Source organism: Gigantopelta aegis, chromosome 13 (assembly GCF_016097555.1).
Source record: "Gigantopelta aegis isolate Gae_Host chromosome 13, Gae_host_genome, whole genome shotgun sequence".
NCBI lineage: Eukaryota > Metazoa > Mollusca > Gastropoda > Neomphalida > Peltospiridae > Gigantopelta > Gigantopelta aegis.
In genome coordinates this window covers 8,760,645-8,774,325 of record NC_054711.1, presented here as the reverse complement: position 1 = coordinate 8,774,325, position 13,681 = coordinate 8,760,645, and the positions used below count along the sequence as shown (strand labels likewise).

Genomic DNA, 13,681 nt, shown 5'->3' with positions numbered 1-13,681 from the left:
AGATCCCTTGCTGCCTGTCATAAAAGAGTAGCCTATGTGGTGACAGCAGGTTTCCTCTAAAAAAATCTGCGTGGTCCTTGACCATATGTCTGACGCCATATAACCGTAAATAAAATGTGTTGAGTGCGTCATTAAATAAAACACTTCTTTCTTTCATTTGATCAAGTGTTGAAATTAATATCATATGTTGGACACCAAATAGCCATAGTTTAAAATTTGCTGAGGTGTCGTTAAACAAACATTCCTTTCCTTTCCTCTCTCACTCTTGAACAAGTGTCAAAATAACCATATGTTAGACACCAAATAGCCATAGTTTAAAAATGTGCTGAGGTGTCGTTAAACAAACATTCCTTTCCTTTCCTCTCTCACTCTTGAACAAGTATCAAAATAACCATATGTTAGACACCAAATAGCCGTAGTTTAAAATGTGCTGAGGTGTCATTAAACAAACATTCCTTTCCTTTCCTCTCTCACTCTCGACCAAGTGTCAAAATAACCATATGTTAGACACCAAATAGCCGTAGTTTTAAATGTGCTGAGGTGTCGTTAAACAAACATTCCTTTCCTTTCCTCTCTCACTCTCGACCAAGTGTCAAAATAACCATATGTTAGACACCAAATAGCCGTAGTTTAAAATGTGCTGAGGTGTCGTTAAACAAACATTCCTTTTCTTTCCTCTCTCACCTAAAATGATTATGTCTGAAATATAAATTTGTACATCTTCGTTTAACATTAGTTATATTGTCAATGTTTACATCTAATACATTGTGTTTGAAATATACATTCTTTTGTTTGTTCTTTTACCTTTTTTTAAGCTTTAATTTTATTTATTATTTTAAAATTAGTTACATTGTCAGTGTTTTCACCTAATGCATCATACTTGAAATATACATTCTTTGCTCTTTCTAAAATTATTGGATACACCCCCAAAAAGATCTTAAAAACATACATTCTTAATTCAGAGTTTAAAATTAGCTATTCTGCAAATAATTCACCTAAAACGTGATGCATAAAATATACATTCTTAGATCTCTGTCTAAAAATTATCGCAAACACCTAAAAAAATTAACTCACAAATATACATTCATTCTTATTTCGGAATTAGCTATATTGTCAATGTATTGTGTTTGAAATATATATTTTTAGCTCTTTTTTTTTAAATTATTGAAAACACCTAAAAAATATTATCTCACAAATATACATTAATTCTTAGTTAACTGTTTAAAATTAGCTATATTGTCAATACATACAGGTAAAAAAAACCCATTATGTCTGTAATATAATTAAATCTGAAATACACATTCTTAGCTCTTTCCTTTTTAAATTACTTATAATGTATAATTGCTGGCTAATAGTTTGAACAACTGGTCCCAAAATATCAACACATGAGTTCCTGTATATATGGGCTTATATCCTTATGGCCTTCAATAAAATACACATTCAATTTGAACAACTGGTCCCAAAATATCAACACATGAGTTCTTGTATTTATGAGCTTATGGCATTACATACATTAAAATAATTGAAGAAGTTACTTCTATTGATTGAGTTTTCTTATATAGACACTTGTGCTATTAACATTTTACGAATGACGCAAGTCTTGTCTATTGTGGTCATTCACGTCAATCAGTGAGTGTAAATTACTTTTAGAATTCGAGTTGTTAGCGACTACCTGAGTCGTTGTAATCAGCTGATAAACGATGCAAAGTTGTCAGGTAATCAATATCCTTGCACTTTGTACGCTGTGTGACGCTGATTGACAAATCAGCAACGGACATTGCGAAATTGATGATAGCGATGTTATTGTTCTTAGAAATAAATATTCAACAGTTTTTCTATTGGTTTTGTCATCAAGGTCGTAAATATTATTGTTTTTTTTACGGCTGGTATGTATTTTTCCCCCTCCATATATTATTGTTTTTATGGTAAGTAGGGTGTTTGTTATGTTGTAGAATAGAAGGTTGTTTGAGAAAATCAGGTAGCTATATTTATTTTTCATTCATTCATTTATAGTTATTTTCGGGCTTTTATCCAATTAATGTTCTAGTACGCTGTCCTGGGCACACACAACCTCAACTATCTGGGCTGTATGTCCAGGACAGTGAGTTAGTTGTTAGTGAGAGAGTAGTAGGTACAGTGGTCTTAGCTGTTTTTTTGTGTTTTTTTGTATATTATTTTTGCTTATATCCAATTACAGTTCAGGCTCTCTGCCGTGGGCACACACCTCTGCTATCTGGGCTATGTGTCCAGAACAGTGGGTTAGTTGTTAGTGAGAGAGAAGAGGGTGTAGTGGATTTATAGCTACCCATTGAGTCGTTAAAACTCTCTGTGTGTGAGCCAGTACCTGGATGCGAACCCAGTACCTACCGATGTTGTCCAATTGCTTAACCGCTATACCACTATTTTGATTTGATTTGTTGGTTTCATTAACTTCATTTATTAGCAAATGATTTGACCGATTCCTGACTGACTACACAACCAAGGCCAGTTATATTCACGGAAGGAAGGAAGAAACACATTTTATTTACGGTTATATGGACATCGGTATATTTACTGAATGCAGAGGTTTTTAACTATAATCATGGAAAATAGAAGGTGGTATTAGCAGCAATACTATCAGAAATCACTGCCAACTAGTAAATACACTGAGGATATTTTTGTTTTTTTACATAAATACCCGAAATATTATTTTTTAATTAACAAAATTAATTTACCTTTTATTTGACGCACAGTAATCGTTGTTTGCTCTGGTTTCTTGTTAAATATTAATTCTTTCATCCGTTAATGAAAACGAGCAGTAATTTCATCAGTGTTTGGTAATTAACGAAAATTAATTTAATCAGTGTGTTTTCATGAATGAAAATTTACTTCCTCTTTTTAACTAATGAAAATTAATTTTTAAATAGGTTTTATAATTAAATGAAAATAAATTTAATCTCAGATATAACAATGGATGGATGGAAGGATGGATGAGTGGATGGATGGATGGATGGATAGATGGATGGATGAGTGCATGCATGTATGGATAAATTGGTGCATCCATCCATCCATCAAAAATCTATCAATCTACCCACCACCTATCCATTCATCAATCCATCAATCCATCCAACTATCCAACCACCCACCCATTTATCTGTCCATCCTTCCACCCATTCATTCTTCCATCCATCCATCCATCCATCCATCTATCCATGAATCATTCAATCCTTCTTCCTATCCATCCTCCATCCATCCATCCATCCAACTATCCATCCATCCATCCATCCATCCATCCATCCATCCATCCATCCATCCATCCTTCCATCCATCCATCCGTCCATCCATCCGTCCATCCATCTATCCATCAGTTTCTTTTATTAATTTGAAAATGCACAACAAACAATGTCTGGATTTGTCTGGTTTTTTTCATAATTACTAAACATATTAAATTAGTCTTCTGTTTAAACCAAATGTATCCTATTAATTTTTCATTCTCAAATGTGAAATACCATATGTGTCAGAATTTGTTTTATAGAATACAAATGTTTAATTCATGAGTTGTGTTTATCATGCATTAATTTACCATAATATTAGAGTTACTCAAAGTACACATCTAAAAAAAAAAAAAAAAAAAAAAAAAAAAAAAAAGTAGAAAAAAAAAGAAAAAAAGGAAAAAAAAGAAGAAAAATTGGAAGAAGAAAAAAAGGCACATGGCACACAATTCTTGTTAATGTAGATCTTTACCTCATTTCTTTGTCACAAGGGCAAAACCTTTGTTTTTTTTCTTTTTTTCTTTTTTATAAATTCAGTCGACCATTAGAATGTTAAGATGTTGCATGTATATTTTATATTTTGACCAGACAGTTGATGCAATCAGTAGTCGTAAAACAGCCATAAATTCTTGAACAATAGTGGACATTAAAAATACATGTTGAAAAACAACTCTAACACACCCCTGGCGTAAAAGACACGTTATTGAAAACGTTATTAATTATTTACGTTGATCAGGTCGGCCGATTGGAAGTAGATCAAAGTGAAAGTGGATATGATGATTTTTAATACGACTGTGGACAGAAAAAGATCAAATACATCTTGTTAATTGAACTGTAATTGATTTTTTAATTATTAATTTTTTTATTTTTTTTTATTTTTTATCTAATAATAGTAACTTGTCTAAATATAGTTGTCTTTCCATAACTGAGGATATAAAAAGAAAATAATATTTATTTCATGACATCTCCCGGCATTGTTTAATCAGCAAAGAAATACAAAATGTGATTTGATCTATTTTTGTAAATGTAATTTGAAGACTTGTTCAGTGGAGAGATGGAGATGGAGGGGGGGGGGGGGGGGTGTAGTTGCCTGCCAGAGAAATATGACATTTTCTTTATACCGTTTATGACTTAAAGAGCTCTCCGATTAATTTTTTTCACCATCCCAACCAATGTTCCACAACTGGTATTTCAAAGGCAGTGGTATGTGCTGTTCTGTGTGGGAAAGTGTATATAAAATATCCCTTGCTGCTAATGGAAAATGTAGCTTTCCTGTAAGACTGTATGTCAGAATTACCAAATGTTTGACATCCAGATGAATTAATCAATGCACTCCAGTGGTGTTGTTAAACAAAATAAACTTTTAACTTTAAACTTTAAATATAACCATTCTACAGACAGGATAACACATACTACAGCCTTTGATATACAAGTCGTGGTGCACTGGCTGGAGCGAAAAATACCCCAATGGGCACACCGACAGCACATCGATAGCTCCTAGACCAACTGTGTATTAAACGAGTGCCTTACCACTGGGCTACTTCCTGCCCTCCCTACATAAGGATACATATGCATCTTCTACTTTAATAAAGTAAAGTTTGTTTTATTTAACGACGCCACTAGAGCACATTGATTTTTTATCTTATCATTGGCTATTGGACGTCAAACATATGGTCATTCTGACACTGTTTTTAGAGGAAACCCGCTGTCGCCACATAGGCTACTCTTTTTACGACAGGCAGCAAGGGATCTTTTATTTGCGCTTCCCACAGGCAGGATAGCACAAACCATGGCCTTTGTTGAACCAGTTATGGATCACTGGTCGGTGCAAGTGGTTTACACCTACCCATTGAGCCTTGCGGAGCACTCACTCAGGGTTTGGAGTCGGTATCTGGATTAAAAATCCCATGCCTCGACTGGGATCCGAACCCAGTACCTACCAGCCTGTAGACCGATGGCCTGCCACGACGCCACCGAGGCCGGTCTCTACTTTAATAATGCTTCTAACTGTAATAATCTAGCAATCCATAACTGTACAACATTGGCATTTTAAACCCTGACACAAAACAGAAAAAACAAATCTCCCATTATCAGTCAAATGCAAAAACAAACCAGTGATTTATGAAACTGGGCCATACTACTGCCATTTGCTGCAGCTCCTGTTTGTGCAACTGGGCCATACTATGGTGTTGCAACATTCTAGTTGAACCCAGGAAGCTAGCTTTCACTAAATTATGCCCAAATCGATTGATGGATCCCTAAGGCTTTGTGTGTACACAGTTGTAGATAGAACTGTAGTAACAAAGATGTATGTTGATAGCAGTTTCTCAATTTTATCTCCGCGTTTCAGCTGGCTGAAATGATATAAAGGTATTGTTATCGGATTAATTTAACTGGAAGGATTTACACTGATTACTGTTTGTGGTGAGATTTGGGTTTTAATGCTGTGAAAAAACCTGTAAAGGTGGGTGAATATCTTGCTTATGTATTACTTGTATATAATATAATTTATATTCCATTGTGTAGTGGTTGGGGATTTTTGGGTGTGTTTTCTTGATGTTTTATTCTCTCTTTTTTTATTGTTTTGGGATTTTATTTTAAAGTACTAAATAATGGTGTGATTATCAAATTAATTTTCATTCCAAATAGATAGTGTGATATTTTAATTTAAATTTTTTTTTAAATGCTATAAAATACTGTAATGTTTAGTGAATATCTTATATATTATTTGTATATATTATTATTTATATTCCATTATGTAGTGGTTGGTTTTTTGTGTGATACAGTATAGTGCTAATGTTGTTTTTTGTGTGTGATACAGTATAGTGCTAATGTGGTTTTTTGTGTGTGATACAGTATAGTGCTAATGTTGTTTTTTGTGTGTGATACAGTATAGTGCTAATGTTGTTTTTTGTGTGTGATACAGTATAGTGCTAATGTGGGTTTTTGTGTGTGATACAGTATAGTGCTAATGTTGTTTTTTGTGTGTGATACAGTATAGTGCTAAAGCTAATGTTGTTTTTTGTGTGTGATACAGTATAGTGCTAATGTTGTTTTTTTGTGTGTGATACAGTATAGTATAGTGCTAATGTTGTTTTTGTGTGTGATACAGTATAGTGCTAATGTTGTTTTTTGTGTGTGATACAGTATAGTGCTAATGTTGTTTTTTGTGTGTGATACAGTATAGTGCTAATGTTGTTTTTTGTGTGTGATACAGTATAGTGCTAATGTATACAGTATAGTGCTAATGTTGTTTTTTGTGTGTGATTATAGTGCTAATGTGGTTTTTTGTGTGTGATACAGTATAGTGCTAATGTTGTTTTTGTGTGTGATACAGTATAGTGCTAATGTTGTTTTTTGTGTGTGATACAGTATAGTGCTAATGTGGGTTTTTTTTTGTGTGATACAGTATAGTGCTAATGTTTTGTTTTTGTGTGTGATACAGTATAGTGCTAATGTTGTTTTTTGTGTGTGATACAGTATAGTGCTAATGTTGTTTTTTGTGTGTGATACAGTATAGTGCTAATGTTGTTTTTTGTGTGTGATACAGTATAGTGCTAATGTTGTTTTTTGTGTGTGATACAGTATAGTGCTAATGTTGTTTTTTGTGTGTGATACAGTATAGTGCTAATGTTGTGTGTGATACAGTATAGTGCTAATGTTGTTTTTTTTGTGTGTGATACAGTATAGTGCTAATGTGGTTTTTTGTGTTTTATAGTGCTAATGTTGTTTTTTGTGTGTGATACAGTATAGTGCTGTTGTTTTTTTTGTGTGATACAGTATAGTGCTAATGTGGTTTTTTGTGTGTGATACAGTATAGTGCTAATGTGGTTTTTTATGTGATACAGTATAGTGCTAATGTGGTTTTTTGTGTGTGATACAGTATAGTGCTAATGTGGTTTTTTGTGTGTGATACAGTATAGTGCTAATGTGGTTTTTTGTGTGTGATACAGTATAGTGCTAATGTGGTTTTTTTGTGTGTGATACAGTATAGTGCTAATGTTTTTTGTGTGTGATACAGTATAGTGCTAATGTTGTTTTTTGTGTGTGATACAGTATAGTGTAATGTGGTTTTTTGTGTGTGATACAGTATAGTGCTAATGTGGTTTTTTTTGTGTGTGATACAGTATAGTGCTAATGTTGTTTTTTTATGTGTGTGATACAGTATAGTGCTAATGTTGTTTTTTGTGTGTGATACAGTATAGTGCTAATGTTGTTTTTTGTGTGTGATACAGTATAGTGCTAATGTGGTTTTTTGTGTGTGATACAGTATAGTGCTAATGTGGTTTTTTGTGTGTGATACAGTATAGTGCTAATGTGGTTTTTTGTGTGTGATACAGTATAGTGCTAATGTGGTTTTTTGTGTGTGATACAGTATAGTGCTAATGTGGTTTTTGTGTGTGATACAGTATAGTGCTAATGTGGTTTTTTGTGTGATACAGTATAGTGCTAATGTGGTTTTTTGTGTGTGATACAGTATAGTGCTAATGTGGTTTTTTGTGTGTGATACAGTATAGTGCTAATGTGGTTTTTTGTGTGTGATACAGTATAGTGCTAATGTGGTTTTTTGTGTGTGATACAGTATAGTGCTAATGTGGTTTTTTGGTCCATAGGTTTTGTTATTATTTTAGGATATTTTTAAAATACTAAATAATGGTATTTTTACTTTTCATTCATATAGTCTTAGAGATGTTTTTTTTTTCTTATGTCATGACAATACCTGATAGATATATATATTTATTACACACCAGTGTAAGATATTACTCATGTCATAACAATTACTCAGTATCTAACTAGTGTAATATTGGCATGCACAGACTGGTGGGGTAACTTTTTAATTTGAATGACGTCGACTATGGAATGACGTCACTTTGTATCTCCCTGCAATAAGATAAACTGGGTGCATGACGCGTCCTTTTCCTGAACCCTAGAAAACATTTCAATGCAAAACTGCTGTTGAAAATGTTTTGATCAGAGATTATTAATGTATCTAACCATGTTTGTACAAAATAGTGTAATTTAAAAGTGTACCATTACGAAATACCATGAATGGAAATTGTGATAAGATAGGTTGTTATATTTGGACCCACTGTGGACAAAGCCAAAACGATGTCGTCGACATGCGACTTTGTTTACGGCCCTATGTATAAAATGTCAGCGTCACATCTAGTCAATCCCATTCACTCAGCTCAATCTTTGTTGATCTGATCTACAATTCTGTCATTATTGTGAATTTAAAAACATTAACTAACAAAATCTAAACTGTACATTGATGCGTTGCTCACTATGATGTTGTTTATGTTTACGTGTGACATAGATCACATGCTGACCCAATTCGTAGAAAAATAACCTGTAGCAGGTCTTGACATCTGTTTACTTCTGCGATGTGGCTTGTTTGCAGTTGGTTTGTAATAAATAAAATACTAAACTAGCTTGCCTGTCATACCATTTTTATGAAACTTGTGAACAGTGTTGGTATCTGACTTGCTTTCGCCTGTCAGATACCAAACCTGTTCACTCGTTTCATAAAAATGGTATGACAGGCAAGCTCGTTTAGTATTCTATATATAATATATAAATATAAATCTATTTCAATATCTTATTTATATTATATATGGTATCATATTTGTTTTGTACATTTCATTGTGCAGTGGTATTGTTATTGTTTTTGTTATTTTATTGGTATTGTTTTGTACATTTCATTGTGCAGTGGTATTGTTATTGTTTTTGTTATTTTATTGGTATTGTTTTGTACATTTCATTGTGCAGTGGTATCGTTATTGTTTTGGAATACATTAGTTTTAAAGTTCTAAAATATTTAGCTTAAATACTAGTGTTATAACTGTATAATAATATATCAATGTTAAATAGGTCACCGGTGTAGTGAATACTAGTGTTATCACTGTATAATAATATATCAATGTTAAATAGGTCACCGGTGTAGTGAATACTAGTGTTATAACTGTATAATAATATATCAATGTTAAATAGGTCACCGGTGTAGTGAATACTAGTGTTATAACTGTATAATAATATATCAATGTTAAATAGGTCACCGGTGTAGTGAATACTAGTGTTATCACTGTATAATAATATATCAATGTTAAATAGGTCACCGGTGTAGTGAATACTAGTGTTATCACTGTATAATAATATATCAATGTTAAATAGGTCACCGGTGTAGTGAATACTAGTGTTATTACTTTATAATAATATATCAATGTTGTATTGTTAGCCTTATTTTAGTTTATGTCACAAAATATTGCTATCTTCATTCATTACATTCTGGTGAGTTTTGGCAGAGGGTATAACTCTTTAAATGTTGACATATGTGCAATTTGTCTAGGATCAATCCCTGTTGGTGGGTCCATTGGGCTATTCCACGTTCCAGCCAGTGCACCACGACTGGTATATTAAAGGCTGTGGTATGTGCTATCCTGTCTGTTAGATTGTGTATATAAAAGATCCCTTGCTACTAATGGAAAAATGTAGCAGGCTTCCTCTAAGACTAAACAACAAAATTACCAAATGTTTGACACCCAATAGCCAATGATTACTAAATGATTGTGCTCTAATAGTGTCGTTAAACAAAACAAACTTTAACCCTTTTTCTCTTTCTTTCTTCATCTTTCCCTCTCTCTTTCTCCTCTCGGAATTATATGTTTCTCTTTCTTCCAAACTCTCCTCTCTCCAATCTCTCTCTCTCTCCCCAATGTCTTCCCCCATCTCTCTCTCTCTCTCTCTCTCTCTCTCTCTCTCTCTCTCTCTCTCTCTCCACCGTCTCTCTCTCCTCTCTCTCTCTCCCCAATTTCTCTCTCTCTCTCTATCTCTCTCCCCCCCCTCAATTTCTCCCTTTCTCTCTCTCCCTCCCCCTCTCTCTCGTCTCTCTCTCTCCTCTCCCTTTTTCCATAATCTCTCACTCTCTCGCTCTTTATCTATCTCTCTATCTTTCTCTCTCTCTTTCTCTCTCGTCTCCCCCTCTTCTTCCCTCTCTCTCTCTCACTGTCTTTCTTTCTCAATGAACACCAAATAGTGGTTTAAAATGTGTTAATAAACAAATATTCCCTTACTTCCTAATTGAAGCAGTAAAAACAAATTGATTTACAATGTCTTTTTGCACCATTAGACATTGATTTGTTAACTACCTAACCGGACACATCAAGATTGGGGTCTGTCAGTATCCATGACAACGGTACACAAAAATGGACATTGCTGTTGTGATGGAAAATTGTCTGGATGACCTGTGGGGGTGTGAAAGGTGTTAAGAAAATTGAGTTGGTGCTTTGTAAATGAAGGATTGATTATAATACAGAATATGTGGGCGAGATTGGATTTGCTGACCATTGATGTGTGGAATACAAATACCATCTAGACTTTCACAGGGCAGTTTTACACTGTTTATGCGTTTGTTTAGCTAGACTTACAGAAAGCCGTTATGTCCCATCCATGGATTTAATTTGATCTAATGTTTATATTTTGACTAATGCTCCTTGACTAGTTGTGACAAATATTTATAATAAAAATACAAAATGTATGTTGATTGGAATCAAATCATAGACATTGCAAAACAGAGTTTTTCAAGTGTATTGTACAGAGAATAAAATAAAACAAAGCCAAAAAACTTGCTTCAGCAGCCATGCACTTGTATTAAGAAGTCACCTGTGTTAAAAGGCCACATTTGTGTCCTTCCTAATATTTTATATGGTACAAACTGTGGTATATACTGTCCTATCTTTGGGAAAGTGCAAAAAAAAAAACATTTCTGTTTTTTTCAGTAGCAGTAGCCTACATGGAAGCAATAGGTTTCTCCTTCCTCCCTCTCTCCCCCTCTTTCTCTCTCTCCTCCCTCTCTCCCCCTTTCTCTCTCTCTCTCCCCCCCCCTCTCTCTCTCCCTCTCTCTCGTTTTCTCTCCCCCCTCTCTCTCTCCCTTCTCTCTTTCTCAGCCAGTTTAAAACAAATTCCTAGGTGACATTAATCAAATATCTGATATCCATTAAATATTTGACATCCAATAGCCGATGATGAATAAATCAGTGTGCTCTAGTGGTGTCATTAGACAAAACAAACTTTAACATTTTAAACTTTTAAATCTTGGGTGTGGGGTATGCTTACCACATTCCTCATTCCACTGTATAATAACAGGCCGCTTTAATGGCTTTCCTCCCATTACTACAGCACTAGGGAGGCAGTCCCCCCCCCCCCCCCCCCCCACCTTACACTCTTACACTCTCCCCCCCCCATAAGTTTATGCTAGTGGCGCTGTTAAATAAAACATATTTTTTACTTCTTGGTGATGGTGTCTAATTGCTCGGTCGGTCTGGGATCGATCCCCGTCAGTGGACACATTGGGCTATTTCTTGTTCCAGCAAGTGCACCACAACTGCTATATATCAAAGGCCGTGGTATGTACTACCCTGTCTGTGGGATGGTGCATATAAAAGATCCTTTTCTGTTAATCAAAACGAGTAGCTCATGAAGTGGCGACAGCGGGTTTCCCCTCTCAATATCTGTGTGGTCCGTAACCATATGTCCGATGCCATATAACCGTAAATAAAATGTGTTGAGTGCATCATTAAATAAAAACATTTCCTTCCTAATGTACTGAGGTATGCTTACCGCATTCCTCGTTTTATTGTATAATAACAGGCCGCCTTAATGGCTTTCCCCCCATTACGGTAAAATCAATACTTGTTAACAGAATGGCAACAGACGGGGTTAAAACACGGAACCCTGGGGAATTTCACCTAATTAAGCATTAAAGATCTAGAGGATGGTGAAAGTTCTTCATCGCCACAGCGACCTAGCCGACATTATCAACCAATACACATGTACACAGAAACAGGTCAATATTACCATAAACCTTCAGATATTTCCACAAATAGTAACAGTTAAAGTTTGCTTTGTTTAACAACACCACTGGAGCACATTGATTTATTAATCATCAGCTACTGGATGTCAAACAGTTGGTAATTTTGACATATAATCTTAGAGAGGAAACCTGCTACATTTTTCCAATAATAGCAAGGGATCTTTTATATGCACCATCCCACAGACAGGGTACTACATACCATAGCCTTTGATATACCAGTCATGGTGCACTGGTTGGGTCGGGGGGAAATCCAGTCAGACAATGGGTCCACCTCAATGTGTGTTCCATGGAAGCATGACTTTGCTTGCCACAGTCTACACCCCTCATGCTGAAATGCCTGCAAATGTGCGTCTTTTGTAATTCTCATTACTTCCATTGTTTTCTGTTTTATTTCAGTCAAGGGAAAGGAGTGTCCAGTGCTTTAGATTACATTTAAGTCGAGGAGATAAACACTGTGTCCACAATAATCACGCCCATATTAAGTACAAACATGCTGACTTCAAAATATTTTACCTATAAACCACTGAAATATTAAATATAATTACATTAAAATAACTTGAAATGCATTTTTGAATATTGACAACTCTCCAGCAGCTGTTAATGACAGAACTGAACTAAAACAGTCTTTGTGCCCAAATTAGTGAGATCATTATTTCAGCTAATGGAAAGTAATCTTACAATTGTTATATTATTTCAACCAAAGGAAAATTGTCTTACAACGGTTTTATATTTTTTTTCAGCCAATGGAAAGTAGTCTTACTAAGTGTTTTATTACTTTAACCAATGGAAAGTACTCTTACAACTGCTTTTTTATCAGCCAATGGAAAGTAGTCTTACAACTGTTGTTATTTTAACCAATGGAAAGTACTCTTACAACAGTATTTTATTTCAGCCAATGGAAAGTAGTTTTACAAGGTTTTTTAATTATTATTTTGACCAATGAAAAGTAGTCTTACAACTGTTTTATAAATTTTTCAGCCAATGGATTATTGTGTGTGACGTGGCACGATGACCTTGGAGCGTAATGCCGACTACCCCCAGCAGAGCATGTCCACATCGACCACCACAACGAAGGCCATCGATGTCCCCAAGAAAGATGAACCCATGTTCAGCAGAAACAGCCCCAACATGCTCAATGTGCTCACGGCCAGCTCAGACTTCGAGTTTACAAACAGGTCAGTAATTATAGCAACAGTTTCAACATGGTCAGTGTGCTCACAGCTAGCTCAGACTTCAAGTTTACAAACAGGTTAGTAACCATAGCAACAGGGTAATAGGTCAGTAACTATACTACATTCCCAGTGTGCTCATGGCAAGCTCAGACTTTGAGTTTATAAACAGGTCAGTAACTATAGCAACATAGTACTAGGATAGCAATATAGTACTAGGTCTGTATCCATAGCAACATTCCCAGTGTGCTCAGAGCAAGCTCAGACTTCGAGTTTACAAACGGGCCAGTAACCATAGCAACTGGGTACTAGGTCAGTAATCATAGCAACAGGGTAAGAGATCAGCAACCATAGCAACAACCCCAACATGCTCAGACATTGAGCTTACAAAC

At 35.0% G+C, this 13,681-nt stretch overlaps 1 protein-coding gene across 1 annotated transcript in view; it reads left to right on the top strand.

Moving 5' to 3' along the window:
• The window catches only part of LOC121387666 (mitogen-activated protein kinase kinase kinase 13-like), a 103,141-nt gene that overhangs the window by 63,281 nt on the left and 26,179 nt on the right, over window positions 1–13,681 (top strand). The window contains exon 3 of the mRNA XM_041518853.1: window positions 13,099–13,295. Within this exon, the coding sequence (XP_041374787.1) occupies window positions 13,129–13,295 (167 nt within the window). The 5' untranslated portion in view covers window positions 13,099–13,128. The remainder of the gene's footprint in view (window positions 1–13,098; window positions 13,296–13,681) is intronic.